This window comes from Rhincodon typus, chromosome 8, assembly GCF_021869965.1.
Source record: "Rhincodon typus isolate 14 chromosome 8, sRhiTyp1.1, whole genome shotgun sequence".
Lineage (NCBI taxonomy): Eukaryota > Metazoa > Chordata > Chondrichthyes > Orectolobiformes > Rhincodontidae > Rhincodon > Rhincodon typus.
In genome coordinates this window covers 6,424,579-6,442,420 of record NC_063339.1, presented here as the reverse complement: position 1 = coordinate 6,442,420, position 17,842 = coordinate 6,424,579, and the positions used below count along the sequence as shown (strand labels likewise).

The 17,842-nt window shown below is 40.9% G+C and overlaps 1 protein-coding gene across 1 annotated transcript in view; it reads left to right on the top strand.

The window, feature by feature from the left end:
• Positions 1-17,842, top strand: part of ttc7b (tetratricopeptide repeat domain 7B) — a 301,097-nt gene that overhangs the window by 203,552 nt on the left and 79,703 nt on the right. Inside the window, exon 15 of the mRNA XM_048599973.1 lies at positions 6,534-6,674. Coding sequence (XP_048455930.1) covers positions 6,534-6,674 — 141 coding nt within the window. The remainder of the gene's footprint in view (positions 1-6,533; positions 6,675-17,842) is intronic.

The following is a 17,842-nucleotide window of genomic DNA, read 5'->3' as shown; positions in this document are numbered from 1 at the left end:
CCTGCTCCTGTTCCTATTTCTAATGGTTTTATGGTTTTCTGCCCTCATTCCCTTCCTTTCTTCCCAGAACACCAATAAAGTTCCCCTTGTCCTCACTTTCGATCCCTCCAGTCTCCACATCGAAAGAATCATCCTGTATCATTTCCATCATCTCAAGTAAGCACCCATCACCAAATGCATCTTCCCCTAGCCTGCACTATCAGCATTCCACAAGGATTGTTCGCTCTGTGACACTGGTCCACTTCTCCGTTAATCCTAACACTTCTCACCACTACCACCTGCCATGACACCTTCCCATGCAATCACAGAAGATGTAAGACTTGCCCATTTACCACCTCCTTCCTCACTATACAAGGCCGCAGTCACACCTTTCTGATGAAGCTGCAATTTATTTGTTTCAATCTAGTCTACTGTATTCGCTGCTCACAATGTGATATACCTTTATGTTGGCAAGACCAAATTCAAATTGGGTGACTGCTTTGAAGAACACCTCCACTCTGACCAGTGGAATTATCCTGACCCTCCTGTCTTTTAGCCATTTCAATAAACCATGTTGCTCCCATTCTAACATTCCCTGGAGGTGTTCCAATGAAGCTCAGTGCTGAAGGACCAGCATCTGATTTTCCACTTAGACACTTTACAATACCTAGGACTCATTATTGAGTTCCACACTTCAAACCATGGCTTTGTCCACCATTTTTCTTCCCCACCCTCCATTTATACCCAATTTCATCACTATTTCTCCTTTATCTCCATTAGCGCTGCCTTTGTCTTTTGCTCTGGACCATCCTTGCAATCTGTTCCGCTCGCTCTTCCACTCCCTCTATCAATTGAATGAAAACTACCAGTTTTCAGCCCCATTCAATTCTGAAATGTCAACTCTGATTCTCTCTCCACAAATGATGCCAGACATGTCGAGTTTCTCCAGCACTTGTCTTTATGAGGGAGTACTGGCAGATTGTAATACAAAGTGTTCATGGTCTCCCCATAAACAGCTTGCTGTTTGTTAATTTGCAAGATTAAGTTAAGGTGAGAGTTCAGAAGGACTAAGGCAGCAATATATCAACAGGAAAACTGTGAACCCTACCACACCCTAAAATGCAGTTCAACATTTTATTTTCCCCATGTGATTTTGGTTTGACTTGAAGTTGCGGAAAACTGTTGTTTTATCAGCTTGGTAGTTCAGATGAATTAAGTCAACTCAAAATACTTCCACCACTACAAGTATCTATGACTGATCTGCCTATTGCCTTAATATTATATAGCTTCAAATATTTTCTCCAGACACAATCCCAGTCTGCAGAGAAGAGCCTGTAGTTGAATGGCATATTCTTTACTGTTCTAGTTGACATAAGCTGAAAATGTCAGACAAATGCAATCTTCTGCTTCAACTAAATCCTAGTGGCACTTAAAAACAAGTTCAACAATGAGATATAGAGAAGTCCACAAGAGACTTAACCAGGCATTGCTGTTTACAAACCTTCATGACAGCAGGAGCAAAATAAAGTAGATGGAGGATGAGGACACCGTTTTGCAGCATTAATAAGATTGAACCTGCTCCTCCATTCAGTATGATTATGACTGATCCAGCATTCCTCACATCCACTTTCCTGCTTTTTCCCCATAATCCATGATTCCCTCACTGGTCAAGAACCTATCCCAACCTTAAATATGTACAAGGACTCTACCCCCATAGCTCTCTGTGGCAAGGAATTCCAAAGACACTCAACTGTCAGAGAAGAAATTCTACCTCATCTCTTTCTTTAATTGGCACCCTTTTTTCTGAGACTATGCTGTCTGCTCCTCGACTCTCCCGCGAGAGGAAACTTCTTCTCAGCTTTTACTCTGTGAAGCTCCTTAAGAACCCTATATGTTTCAATGAGATCACTTCTCATTCTTCTAAACTCCTGAGCATAGTCTCAAACTGTTTAACCTTTGCTCAAAGGGTAATCCCTCCATACCAAAAGTCATCCTAGTGAACTTTCTCTGAACTGCCTCTGATGAAATAATGCTTGTCCTTAAATAAAAGAACTAAAATCACAGTTCCCCAGATGTGGTCTTACCAGCACTTCGTACAGTTGCAGTAAGACTTCCCTCTCTTACCCTGTAACTTCCTTGATTACCTGCTGGGCCTGTGTGCTAGCTTTCTGTATATCGTGTACAAGTAACCCCAGTCCCTTTGTATTGCATCTTATTACAGTTTTTCTCCATTTAGATAATATTCTGCATTGTAACTGTTTAAAGGATGCTGTTGTACAATTTCAACAGTGGACAACACTGATTTCAAAACAATTAATGTTTGATTGGCTTTCATTATGAATGGATTAGGGTGGTGTGAAAATTAGCCAGAATCATCGATTCTGATGCAAATACCCTTGCTGGAAGTGCACAAAAACAAAAAAAATCACAGGGTCTTGTAACATGGGGTAGTGTCCCTACTCCTAGGCCAGAATGTCTGGTTCAAATCCCACCTGGCCCATAGGTGTGTCACAGCCTGTCAGAACAGATTGATCAGTTTCAGGTAAGTAAAAGATCAGCAAGGCTGACAAACCACTTACAGACTTACACTCTTTGTATCGCATTACCTATTAAGAGTGGGAACTGGAGCGAGATAGCAGCTATCCTTTGGCTCTTCAAGTACTAGAAGCTTAAAAGGAGGATGGGCAGAATCCAGATATTTTCTAATCGACCTGTTTATATAGCTGTTATTTGCACCTTGGAGCAGGTGGGACTTGAATTTGGGCCTCTTGGCTCAGAGTTAGGGACACTATCACAGTGCCACAAGAGTGTTTTTTTTAAATAACCTGCTCAGAGATATTTTTGCCCACCTCCGGAACAGAAGGGACTTGTACCCAGCCTTTTGGCTCAAAGATAGGGACACTGCCACTGCATCACAAGACCCCTTAATAACCTGTATCTACAGAATAAACTACATTGACAAACTGCTACATGTTATCAGGCAGTATTTCATAATTCAGTGCATTTACCTAGATGATGTGGACCAATAATATAACCATAGTGCAACCACATATTTTGAAAAGGCTTTCAAATGCCCTGTTTTATCAACATTTTAGAGAAGGTGACCCAGCAACATTAATCAATAGTGCTTGTTAACATTTACATTTTTGCAAAAGTGGGAGTGATTTTCAATCCTAGAGCTCACCAATGTCAATAAGTGCACTGATTAACTATAGTTGTGCAGGCTAGGAATGACCCATGAACTGCCCTCAACACGGAAGCAGTGAGTGTACTACGATTGGAGGGTCCAGCCTGGGCTATAAATGGGCCGGTGTCCTGGTTCTTGGCCTCTTTCCTGTTTTAAAACAAAATATCCGTGGTGGTCAGGTGAGGGCATATCCCAATTTGGCTCTTCACAATGAAATTACTTGGTGTCCTTCATCAGGTGTGAAGGGCGATCATTTGAACAAGCTGTTGCTGGGCTGTAAGACTATATCTCAGCACCATTCAGTGCCATCAGTAGGGTTGGAGATTTATCCTTCTCTAAATCTGCCAGTGATTTGCTGTAAACAGGCTGTGATCCAATCCATTCCTTCCCTGAATCTTATTGTTACTCAAAGGTTGAACGTGCACTCAAGAATGGGTCAGCAACTCTTAAAGAGTATTGAAAATAATCATAATTCTACTTGTGAGAGATTTAATGAGATTTTAATTGCTGGTTTGATTTGTTGTTTGAAGGCAATCCTCCAGATGCTCACTTTCATGGTTTTTTCTCCCTTTTTTCAGTTAGTAAGTAAGAGTTCCTTTACAGCCCTACTGGTTTGATTCAGTCACGTTATCGTCCACTTTCGAATGTGAACGCTAACTCTCCATCAGCAGTAGCGTGTTCTAGTGCTACGAGCCAAGGCTGCGGCTGTTTGTCCCCATCCCGTGCACTGCCTCCTCAGGCCCTCGATTATCATGAGATCTGAATGCACTCGGCCAATGATATTGATTTCAATCTGTGAAATACAGCATCTCTTACCCGTATCATGCTGCGACACAGTCTGTCCTCCTCCTCTTCCCTCTCTCCCTCCCACCCTGCATGTGCTCAGAGGCTGATATCATGCGGTTGTTTAGCATTGCTGTGCTGCTGCTAATTTGCATACAGCCGCTTTGTTTGTCTCTCTGTGCCTGTCCGACTTTAAAGTCTATTTATTTTGCATGAGTCATATCTCAGATTCTCATATCAGGATTCAGATCTCGATCAATAGAGGTTAGTGCAGTTAAATGTTTTATTGATTGAAATGTGAATCCAGGCAAGCAGGACAATATAACCAGAGTAACTTAGTCAATTGACTAAGGTATTAGAAACACATGATATATAAAATCTATAGAGTCATACAGCACAGAAACAGACCCTTAGTGTCAATCATGTGAGTCTAACAAGTCATACGCATTTTCATTAATTTTAAAACATATTTTCTTAATATTTAATGTAAGATGCTCCCTATTTTTAACTGAATAGCTTCTGATTAAATTTTAGATTTTGCTTTTTTATTGGTTTAAAGCAAACCTCATACCTTGAGACCTAAAAGTAGTGGTAACTCTTAAAAATGGTTAATGGTAAACCTGTAAGTTTCAAATCATATTGAACAGCAAAAGAATCATAAACTCAAAACAAATAGACAAAATGCACAGCATGGCAACCCACTATTGTCGGAGAAAGATTAATGGTTTGAATTGGAAAGTCCTTATCACAACTCACCACTGTCATCTGTCTTTGTGGCACTGGTCAGTGGAGAGAGCATCCTACAAAAGATACCTTCTGCATAACTGGCAACCAGGCAATTCCGTTAATAAAGTAGCTGCTGATAACTGGCTGCATAGGTTAAACCCAAGTAGGGTCATTCTAACCCTTGGGTGATAGTGAGTCAGCAGCATAGTTTGTGTCTGTCCTCATTTTAATTTCCATTAACTCCAATGATCGGTTGAAATGTAAAAGTCTGCTGACTCACTGTCAGCTATTTTACGATATCATACAAAATCTAGGTAAAATGGGGTTATGTTTCTGCTTCAACTTAACAACTGATCACCCAAGCTAAGGTCCGCCTGAATATATTCTGGCTGTGATTCCCTGCTTAAGAGTATTTAGAAACTATTGCAATTTATGATTTTTTTTAGAAAATCTGATTCTAAACAGACCATAATATATTTCTTGGCCATAAAACACTCTGTTTTCTTTTGAATAAGCCCTCTGCATGTCTTGTGAACGTATATTATGGGATCTAGCTGATGGGCCGACAACTGTAGACATGTCTGCCCTCCAGGAGGGAAAATTATATATTATGCTGCAGGAACTACTAATTCACGCCTTCCCACTCCATTCATTGGCAGCTTGCTACATCATCCTCCCTATGAGAGGATGGGAAGACTGTGTATCCTCTGAAATGACAGATATGTGCAGAAGCAAGTATGTTGATGCCTCTGTTCATCATGAAAGTGAGCAATGTACAAAGTGCAGCCAGTCTACAGACTGTTGTCAGCTTTGAATGACTTTTAAAGTTGGGTTTGGATCTGAGATCATTTTAAGGAATTAATTTTGCACAGTGTGAGCCAGTATAAGTGCAAGCAAAGTAATGTTTTGTGATACTGGTAAAGTCCTAATTTAGAGGCAATCCAATATAGGTAAGTTTTAAGCTTTACCAACATTGTAAAAGAAAATTCACTGAAAAATTTTGCATTTGAGAAAGGTGTGGAGATAACAGCAGAACTCAGCACCAACAGTTTTCATCAAGCTAAACGAGTATTTGGAGTAAAACTGCAAACTGAACAGGATATACACAGAGGCAGTGTAGGCAGCATCACTATAGGACTGTTCACCAAATGAGAAATTAGCCAAAAATAAATCGAGTTAGGATTGCTGGGTTCAACTGCAGTTTGCTTTTACGTGATCCTATCAAAGGCTTTAGTTAAACTCCAATCTTTAGTAGTTTTGATATCATCAGGAATCAACAATTAATCACATCCTGTTAGAGAAGTAAAGGGCAACCTATTTATTTTTAGTTGCATTCAATTGCAAATCCTGCATTTTGTTTATTTCCATTTACAATTTAATTGTTAAATTATGCATCTGATTACTATAATTTACTAGAATTCTTCCAAACCACTAATAAAAATAAAGTTCTAAAGCATTTTAGTCTCTTGCTTATTGTAGTTGCAGCTGAAATGCAATACTGATAATAAAATTCTGATTAAACAACAGCATCCTGCCAATTCATAGTATGTTTAATGAAGTGAAACGTCCTGAGGCCCTCACAGAAACATTATCAAATTTGACAATGAGCTACATATGAATTATGAGGCCAGGTTATCGAAAACCCAGTCCAAAGAGGCTGATTTTCATGTATGTAACCCCCAATACATCATAAAGGACAGCTTAGATTGACAAGTGAAGAGCTGCTTCAGTGTGTGGTTGTTGAGTCTGACGATGTGAAGCACTGTAATGTCTCATTAGTTCTGCATCTGTTTAGAGTCTTCGTAAAGCTTTAACCTGATGTCACACATTAATGGCCCTCTATCTTGCACCCCTGCAGGTTCAGTGCATGCCACGTCGATCGCAGCCTCAAGAGTGGAGCAAGCACTGTCTGAGGTGGCCTCATCCTTGCAGAGCAGTATGCCAAGGCAGGGACCAATGCACCCTTGGATGACCCTGGCACAGATCTGGTTGCATGCAGGTTACATGCAGTGATTCTGCACCACTCTTTTCATTTCTATTCTATATTCAGTTGTAAAATGCAAGTGAACTTAAAAATAAGCAGAGCAAATTCCCAACATATGCATTGCTTTCAAAATATCTGAGCATTTTCTACAAATGTTTTTACATTGTTGGTGCATCCTCATGGTAAGTTGAAAAGTATGATGTTTGATGATGACTGGCACTGGACAATGTGTTGCGTAATAGCATGAAAAGCATTTAAAAGCATCGCATAAATGAAAGTTCAAATTGCACTAATTAGTTACTCTAAAACATGGAGGTAGAGTCTCAGGATAAGGTACCGATCATTTAAGACTGAGGAGTGGAGAAATTACTTCACTCAAAGAGTTGTGCATCTTTGGAATTCTCTATCATTCAGGTAGATGCTCCAGGGGTAAGTACAGGCAGATTTGTGTACTTTCAGAGAATTCTGAGGGATATTAGAAGCAGATGGGCAGGTAAAGTTGAAGCCCAAGGTCAGCTGTTATCATAATGAATAGCGGAGCAGGCTAAACAGGCCATGTAGACAATCATGCTTCAACTTCTTGTATTCTTGAGGAAAACTTCACGAGTTGCTTCATAAATCCATAAGGAAAAATAGATAAAACTAAAATAGTTAGCAAGCAGATCAAAATCTTTGGTCAAAGAGAGACTTTAAGGAGAGGCTTAATGAGACAGAGCGATAGAGAGAGACAAGGTTAATAAAGGAAATTAATAGTTGGAGAACTAGGAAGCTGAAAGTCCCCTAATGATAAGACATGGCTGCACAACAGGCTAGTTTAAGAGGAGTGGTTAATTCTGTGGATGGAGTTGATATTGTAGGGCTGGTCATAGAGATAAGTTGAACAGGATAATGGAGGGATTTAAATTTGGGTAAGGGTAGAGCGGAACAGTGTATTTTTAAAATATATTTTAATGTAATAAAATGCCCAAAGTGCATCTCAGGAGAATTATAAAGCAAATTAAGACAGTTAACCACGTAAGAGATATAAGATTATATGATTAAATGCTTGGTCAAATACTTGGGTTTTAAAGGAGTAAAGTGAGGTAGAGAAACGGTATTCTAGGGTTTAGGACCTAGGCAGCTAAAGGTCGAGAAAACAAAAGAGGCCAGAATTAGAGGAGCACAGTGATCTCAAAGGTTTTTGTGGCTGGCAGAGATAACAGAGATGGATTTGAAATCACGAAATGAAAATTTTCAAATCAAGACTTTGCTTGATAAGGAACATATTATCATGGGAATTGTTGAGGACCCAGCACCAATCCATGTGACACACCACTTATTGTATCTTGTCAACCTGAAAAAGGCCCATTACACCTACTATCTTCTTCCTGTTAGCCAGACAATATATTACCCGCTACATCATGATCTTTTGCTTTCTGCAATGACCTATGATGTCGTAGCTGATCAAAAGCCTTCTGGAAATATAGGTACAGAATATATATATACATGTTCCCCTTCATTCAAAACATATGCACCTCATTAAAGAGCTCTAACACGTTGGTCAAACATAATTTCCCTTTCTAAAAACCATGTTGATTTTCTGCCTGATTATTTAATCCCCTGCTATAATTTCTATAATAACACATTCTAACATTTTCACTATAACAGATGTTAAGCTAACTGGCGTATGATTTCCCCCATTTTGTGTGCCTCTCTTTTTGAATAAAGGAGTTTTACCTATCTTCCAAACTAATTGGACTGTCCTGAATCAGGGGCGTTTGGGACGATTAAAACTAATGCACCAGCCACTTCCCTCAGGACCCCAGAATGAAGTCCATCTAGACCCTGGCACTTGTCTGCCCTGCAGCTCCAACAATTTACTCAGTACCACTTCTCTGGTGATTGTAATTTTCCCGAGTTCCTGCCTCCCTTCTAATTCCTGATTAATTACTACTTCTGAAATGTTTCTTGTGTGCTCAACAGTGAAAAGTAATGCAAAATGCCTGTTCAACTCATCTATCATTTACTTGTTTTCCACTCTCTATAGGACTAATGCGAACTTTACTAATTATTTTCTTTAAATGTTTATAGAACTCTTACTGTCCATCTTAATGTTTCTGGTTGGCTTTGTCTCATACTCTTTTTTTTTACCCTCCTTTAATTTTTTTGGTCAGTATTTGCTGTTTTTATATTGAGTTGAATTTTCTGACTTGCCACCTGTCTTTGCACAGTATATACGTTTCTTTTAAGTTTGATTCTATCTTTAATATCTGTAATTAACCAGACATCATAGGTATATCCCTTGGAATAATTTTTTAACTTATTGGAATGTGCATATTCTGCGTATTCTAAAATATCCCCTCCAGTCTCTACTACTACATCTCGATTAGCCAATCCTTTAACCTAATTTTCCAAATCACTACAGACATGTCTGCTTTCATGCCCTTTTTGTATTTTTAAAAAACAGTCTCAGACTCACTCCTCTCTCCCTCAAACTGAATATAAAATTCAATCCCAGGAGTGCCTTTGACATAAGCTCATTAATTAACCGTATCCCATTGCATGCATAGCCTGCTCACTCAGCTACAGAATGTGCTGTTCTAAGAAACCAGACTGAAAGTATTCTGTGAATTCTTCATCTAGGGTCCCTTTCCCCATCTGAAATTTCCAGTCTATGTGGATTAAATCCTCCATTATTAGTGTTGTGCTTTTCTGATAAGCTCTCACTCTTTCTTCCTTTATACCCCACTCTTACTAGGTGGTTTCATTAGGAGGTATGTACACCTCTTCCACCAGTGACTTTTTGCCTTTGTCATTTACCCAAATATCTCCACTTCTTGGTTTCCTGAACTTAAGTCTCCCTTCTTTCTTATGTTAATACCATCATTAATTAACAGAGCCACCCTCCAAATTTTCTACTTTCCTGGAATTCCTAAATGTCCTGTACCCTTCAAGATTCAGGTCCTAATCCATGTGATTCTGCAGGCACAAAGACAGAAGTTGCTGGAAAAGCTCAGCAGGTCCGGCAGCATCTGTGAAGAATAAAACAGAGTTAAAGTTTCAGGTCCAGTGACCCTTCCTCAGTTCAGTTCTGAGAAAGGGTCACCAGACCCAAAACATTAACTCTGATTTTTTCTTCACAGATGCTGCCAGACCTGCTGAGCTTTTCCAGCAACTTCTGTTTTTGTTCCTGATTTACAGCAATCACAGTTCTTTCGATTTTGATTCTGCAGCCATGTGTCTGTAATGGCTATTAGACTATATTTATTTTGTACATTGCATATTATCCTCTAAGGAGGGAAGATGATGCTGTAATAATATTGTTGCTAGTAATCCAGAGAACCGGGTAATGTTCTGGGGACAATGTTCAAATCCCAGATAAGTAAATGTGAAGCAGAGGCATTTTTGCAGGAGAAAACTCTAGTGCGTTTTCTGGATTTTGTCTTGATAATTACAGGTTTCAATTTGTTGATCTGAAATTGTGACAAATTATTTCTTTTTGATTCAAAAATCAATGTTTCTACCACTGAATTTCAACTAACAGTCACGTAATTGGTTGAAAATAAATACAAAAAAATCTGGATATGGTTTATATGTTCTCAAGTAAGGTTATAAATCAGAAACATTAACTCTGCTGACTGACTCCATCATTTTCCGCTTTCATTTCAAATTGCCTGAGCATGCGGTCTTTTATTCCTGTAGACATTTGCTGTTTATGAGACCTTGCAAATTGGTTGTCTACTAAACAGCTGTGATTACATACCAAAAATAATTTATTGGCTGTTTTAGGATACAGTTGTGTTGGTTATGGTGCATGATAAACCATTAGTTCCTTAATGTGGTGGAATGCGCTTCCTTTGAGGTATCGTCAATTCATTCCTTCACATCAGTGGGTTATACTATAGAGTTGTACAGCTCAAACTGTCTTGTTTGGAAATGCAGAATTTAATATTGAGCTAGATATTTTCAGCAACAGACTTCATTTAAATCAAGATTTAAAAGGATAAAACGGATCAATAAGTTGGATGAAGAGTAGTCACTGGGGAAATTCAGAGCAAGAAGGTGAAATCTTCAAATTAGCGCTAATTCATTTAGGAATTAAGCTCTTTACACAAGCAAGATATTGAATATTTGGAACATTTTTCTTACACAAGGCATTAGATGCTGGAAACACTTGAAGGTTTTGAGATTGAGATCCGCCAAATTTTATTTTGGTAACGAAGACAAATGTGAACTTCAATTCCATAAAATAGCCTGGAAAGTTCCAGGGTTTTCATTTTGTGCCTATTGTGGTGCAAATGCCATTTCAAATTGTAATGTTAGTCAGTGCATGGCTCTTTATTGGATCTTTTAGATTTTCAAAAAAATTATTCTTTGTTGGATGTGGTTACCTGTACCAAAACAAGCATTTATTGCATGTATTTCTATTTGCCTTTGAACTAATTGGCTGGCTAGGCTCTTTTGAGGGCAGTTGAGAGTTAACCATGCTGTCAGTCTGGAGTTCATATAGGTCAGATCATGTAAGGATGGCAGATTTCCTTCCTTAAAGAACATAAATAAACCAGATAGATTTTTACTATAATCAATGATAACTTAATGGTGACTACTAATAAGACTGTAACTTTCAATTTAAATTTTATGAATTGAATTTGAATTAATTATTAATTGAATGGAAGTTCCACCAGCTGCAATGATGAGATTTGAGCTGGTATCCTTAGAACATGGACCAAGACCCCTGAATTACTCGTCCAGTGACATTAATATTCTGCCAACATATTCAACTTGTTTTCTATTTTAAAATGTGATTATTGCTGAAAAAAGATACCAATTTCACAAGAATACAAATTGAAGGGGAAAAACCAACATTGATGCTGAATGAGAGTGCTGATTGGTTGACATGTAGATTCTGACTGATAAAAACATTGCCAAAGGGATAATTACAGGTTAATGCTGATTGACATTTAACAGCCAGGTTTTGTTTAAATGTTGAACGAAGTAGGTTTAGAATGGTTGTGGCAGGGGGGAACTCATCTCAAATTCACTTCCTTACTCTGGGAAGGTGCAAAGACGAAACTCTCAAACAAAATATTTTTAAAATTCACTTGGCAAATGGAATACTTGTGTTGCCAAAAGACATCAGCTCTGAAAAATTAAATAATCAGTTTGAACATACGGAGGAAGTAAACACCTTCTGATCAGTTTCCATGTAGATGATTTATGTGAAACTCTGGCAGCTCCCAGCTCACCGAAATTTTAGTTTCCTGTATGTGTCACTGTAATAAGATGACATATTCATCATCAAGCGCTTAAATATTAAGCAAAAACACCTTGTTCAGTCCCATTGTGGATGCATATTTCAGTGAGTCATAATTCTATCCTTGAAATACAGAACAAATCTAGAAGTAAGGTACTTTATTGAGAAATAAGCCAACTTGTGTGTCTAAATCTGTCGGTGGTCTCACCCCTTCTCTATGTGTAATCTCCTACAGCCTTTCATGATCTCAGCACTCCTCCAATTCTGACCTTCTGTGTCTACCAGAATTACAATTACATCTAACCCCATAACCCCATCACCTACACTGTACATGAACTGAACCCACGCTTTTGCCATCACACTTCATTGCAAACCAGCCATCACTGACAGCTGAAGTTACCAGGAAGGACTCTCCTTCTCAACCTGTCCCCTTGCCTGAGGCATGGTGACCTTCAGATTAAATCACCACAAGTCGTCTCTCTCCAATGAGAGAGCAACCTATGGACTGGGAGGACTGTGGTGACTTTATCTATCACCTATACCATCCGGTCTTTGCGTATTCAAGCTGATTGGAGTGCCATGAAGAGTAAGTTAGCGCTAGCAGCAACAAACAGAATGTTTTCAGTCTTGATTTTTGAGGTTTAATATAGTTCATGCAGGATTTGAAATCAGACATGTAGTGTAATAGCCATGTAGAACATAGAACAGTACAGGCCCTTCGGCCCGTGATGTTGTCCCCACCTGTTATCTTACATTATACTATCATCCATGTGCCTATCCAAGAGTCGCTTAAATGTCTCTAATGTGTCTGACTCCACTACCACTGCCGGCAGCGCATTCCACACACCCACCACTCTCTGTGTGAAGAACCTACCTCTGACATCTCCCCTATACCTTCCTCCAATCACCTTAAAATTATGCCCCCTCGTAATAGTCATTTCCGCCCTGGGAAAAAGTCTCTGACTATCCATTCTATCGATGCCTCTCATCATCATGTAAACCTCTATCAAGTCACCTCTCATCCATATCCACTCCAATGAAAAAAGCCCTAGCTCCCTCAACCTTTCCTCATAAGACCTGCCCTCCAGTCTAGGCAGCATCCTGGTAAATCTCCTCTGCACCCTCTCTAAAGCATCCACGTCCTTCCTATAACGAGGCGATCAGAACTGAACACAATATTCCAAGTGTGGTCTAACCAGAGTTTTATAGAGCTGCAGCATAACCTCGCAGCTCTTAAACTCATTTCCGCTGCCAATGAAAGCCAACACACCATATGCCTTCTTTATAACCCTATCAACTTGGGTAGCAACTTTGAGGGATCTATGGATGTGGACCCCAAGATCCCTCTATTCCTCCACACTGCCAAAAATCCTGCCATTAACCCTGTATTCTGCATTCAAATTTGACCTTCCAAAATGAATTACTTCACATTTTTCTGGGTTGAATTCCATCTGCTGCTACTTTGCCCAACTCTGCATCCTGTCAATGTCCCGTTGCAACCTACAGCAGCCCTCCACACTATCCACAACTCCACCAATCTTCGTGTCATCGGCAAACTTACTGACACACCCTTCCACTTCCTCATCCAAGTCATTTATGAAGATCACAAAGAGCAGAAGTCCCAGAACAGATCCCTGCGGAACACCACTGGTCACCGAGCTCCAGGCTGAATACTTTCCATCTACTACCACCCTCTGTCTTCTATTGGACAGCCAGTTTTATATCCAGACAGCCAAATTTCCCTGAATCCCATGCCTCCTTACTTCCTGAATGAGCCTCCCATGGGCAACCTTATCAAACACCTTGCTAAAAGCCATATACACCACATCCACTGCTCTGCCTTCATCGCTGTGTTTTGTCACATCCTCAAAGAATTCAATAAGGCTTGTGAGGCATGACCTGCCCCTCTCAAAGCCATGTTGACTATTTCTAATCAAACTGTGCTTTTCCAAATAATCATAAATACTATCTCTCAGAATCCTCTCCAATAATTTGCCCACCACAGAAGAAAGACTGACTGGTCTGTAATTCCCAGGATTATCCCTAGTCCCTTTCTTGAATGAGGGATTGACATTTGCCACCCTCCAATCATCTGGTACTACTCCGGTGGGGACAGTGAGGATGCAAAGATCATTGCTAAAGGGGCAGCAATCTCTTCCCTCGCTTCCCGCAGGAACCTTGGGTATATCCCATCTGGCTCAGGGGACTTATGTATCCTCATGTTTTTAAAAATTTCTAGCACATCCTCCTTCCTAACATCAACCTGTTCAAGCATATCTGCCTGTTTCATGCTGTCCTCACAAATGTCAAGGCCCCTCTCAGTGGTGAATAGTGAAGCTAAGTATTCATTAAGGACCTCTCCTACCTCCTCTGACTCCACGCACAAGTTCCCTCCACTACCCCTGATTGGCCCTACCCTCAGTCTGGCCATCCTCTTGTTCCTCACATAAGCATAGAACGCCTTGGGGTCTTCCTTGATCCTACCCGCCAAGGTTTTCTCATACCCTCTTCCCAAGTCCATTCTTCAGTTCCTTCCTGGCTACCTTGTAGCCCTCTAGGGCCCTGTCTGATCCTTGCTTCCTCAACCTTAAGTAAGCTTCCTTCTTCCTGTTGACTAGGTGTTCCACATGTCTTGTCATCCAAGGTTCCTTCACCTTACCATCCCTTCCTTGCCTCAGTGGGACAAACCTATCCATTACTCGTAGCAACTGCTTCCTAAACAACCTCCACATTTCTATCGTGCGTTTCCCTGAAAACATCTGTTCCCAATTTATGCTCCGCAGTTCTTGCCTGATAGCATTATAATTCCCCCTCCCCCAATTAAATACTTTCCCATATCGTCTGCTCCTGTCCCTCTTCATGACTAAAGTAAAGATATAGTGAAGATTCAATTTGAGAGAGCTAGAATATAAGAGCAGAGATGTACTGCTGAGGCTGTATAAGGCTCTGGTCAGACCACGTTTGCAGTATTATGAGCAGTTTTGGGCCCTGTATCTAAGGAAGGATGTGCCACCCTTGGAGGGGATTCAGAGGAGGTTCACAAGAATGATCCTGGGAATGAAGGGCTTGGTCATACGAGGGGTGGTTAAGGACTCTGGGTCTGGGCTTGATGAACTTTAGAAGGATGAGGGGAGATCTGACTGAAACTTACAGAATGTTGAGAAGCCTGTATAGAGTGGACTTGGAGAAGATGTTTCCACAAATAGGAGAGACTAGGACCTGGGGGCACAGCCTCAGAGCGAAGGGACGACCCTTTAGAATTGGAATGAGTAAGAATTTCTTCAGCCAGTTCGAGGTTAATCTGTGGAACTCATTGCCACAGAGGGCTGTGGAGGCCAAGTCTTTGAAGGCATTTAAGACAAAGCTTTGATGGTTAAGGGAGTGAAGGATTATAGAAGAAGGCAGGAGAATGAGGTTGAACAAAATATCTGCCATGATTGAATGGTGGAGAAGACCCTGGGCTGAATGGCTTAACTCTACTCTGATATCTTACAGTCTTATAGTACAGATGTAATCTAGGTGTCTCATATAAATTGAAATTGTCTGCAAATGGTGTTGCCAAAGGACAACAATCTAGTGTATTTTTTCAGCACTTTATGCAAACCATTCCAAATTGCCTCTCAGGACTGCAGTTGAACAAAATTTGATACTAAGTCACATAGTGACATACTAGGATGGAAATTTAATTCAGAGTATTAAGGAGCATCTTAAAGAAAGTAAAAGACATGGAGAGTCATGCATTTCCAGAACTTAGGTTCCAGGCAGCTGAAGCTGCCCTAAAGGTCAAAATAGATGAGAAAAGAACATGGATAGAGCCTAGCACATAATTCAGGCACAGGAATAAGAGATATAAGGACTGTACTAAAATTGGGATGAACCACAAGGGAGCACTGTTATTGGTTTTCCAGTGCAAATAATAGCTGTTACTCCAACTCATTCTTTCCATATATCTCACAGGCACAAAACTCTTCATTTCTCAGTCTTCGCTTCAACTTACAATCCATTAAAAACCAAGCTGGGCATCAGATAATTGAAAACTCTTACAGTGCAATTTACAAGGATTAAAAAGCCTATCATGATCCACCTGTCTAGTCACAGTGTCTTCCTAGAAGTGCCACTTCCCACGATTGTCATCATACTAGCTATCAAATTTGACACCTGCCATTTGAATTTGATGATACTTTTGCAGTTCTTTCCATAAAATCAGCTTCTAAAACAAACTGCTAAATCTAAACAGCATATACACCTTCAGATTGAGACTCCACAGTGTGGCTTCAATCATAAAGCCAACAGCAAAACTATCATGGCAGAAGTTCCCATTTCTGGCTGCTCCTGCCCCATAGTTCCTACCACAACTCAAATTTTTTTCTCCCCTTGTCCAGTCCCTCCCACTTACATTGAGATTCTTCTGACGCTTCAAGTCATTTTCAGAATTTCAGTTTGCGAGTTCCAGCCGCCTCCTTTTCACTGTGGACATACAATCCCTTTACACGTCCATCCCACGTCAGGATAGTCTCAGGGCTGTCTGCTCCTTCCTGGAAAAAAGGCCTGAAATATTCCCATCCTCCACTTGGCGAGCTCATCCTCAGGTCATAGACATGGTTGCCGAGCTGGTGGGCTTGGTTATGGTCGTTTCGTTACCCTGCTAGGTAGAATCATCAGTGCACCTCCAGTGAAGTGTCGATGTTCTATCCCGCTTGTTATTTATATGCCTGGGTTTGCTGGGGTGGTTGGTATTACTTCCAGTTCTATTTCTCAGTGGTTTGTACACAGGGTCTAATTCAATGTGTTTCTTGATGGAGTTCCAGTTTGAATGCCAGGTCTCCAGGAATTCCCTGGCATGTATCTGTTTGGCTTGTGTGATTATCGATGTGTTGTCCCAGTCGAATTAGTGTCCCTCATTGTCCGTGTGTAGTGAGACAAGTGAGAATTGGTCACCAAGAGACACGCCAGGGAATTCCTGGAGGACTGGCATTCCAACCGGAACTCCATCAACAAACACATTGAATTAGATCCTGTGTATAAACCACTGAGAAACAAAACCGGAATTAATACCAACCACCCCAGCAAACCGAGCCATATAAATAACAAGTGGGACAGAACGCCGATGCTTCACTGGAGATGCACTGATGATGTTAGCTAGCAGGGCGATTAAACGTTTGCAGTCAAACCCACCGGCTCGGCGAGCATGCCTACAACCTCATCCACAACCCGAGTTACAAATCTTCTCAAGAACTTTAGAGCTCATCCTCACTTTGAACAACTGCTTCTATAACTCCTCTCACTTTCTTCAGGTCAAAGATGTGGCCATGGATACCTGCATGGACCCCAGTTATGCCTGAGATAGTAGGAACTGCTGATGCTGGAGAATCTGAGATAACAAGGTGTAGAGCTGGATGAACACAGCAGGCCAAGCAGCATCAGAGGAGCAGGAAACCTGACGTTTCGGGTCTCGACCCTTCTTCAGAAATGGGGGAGGGGAAAGGGATTCTGAAATAAATAGGGAGAAAGGGGGAGGCGGATAGAAGATGAATAAAGGAGAAGATAGGTGGAGAGGAGACAGACCGGTCAAGGAGGTGGGGGTGGAGCCGGTAAAGGTGAGTGTAGCTGGGGAGTTAGGGAGAGGTTAAGTCAGTCTAGGGAGGACGGACAGGTCAAGGAGGCGGGATGAGGCTAGTAGGTAGGAGATGGGGGTGGGGCTTGAGGTGGGAGGAGTGGATAGGTGGGAGGACAGGTTAGGGAGGCGGGTACAAGCTGGGCTGGTTTTGGGATGCGTTTGGGTGAGGAGAGATTTTGAAGCTTGTGAAGTCCACATTGATACTGTTGGGCTGCAGGGTTCCCAAGCAGAGTATGAGATGCTGTTACTGCAACCTTCGGGTGGCATCGTTGTGACACTGCAGGATGCCCAGGATGGACATGTCGTCCAAGGAGTGGGAGGGAGAGTTGAAAT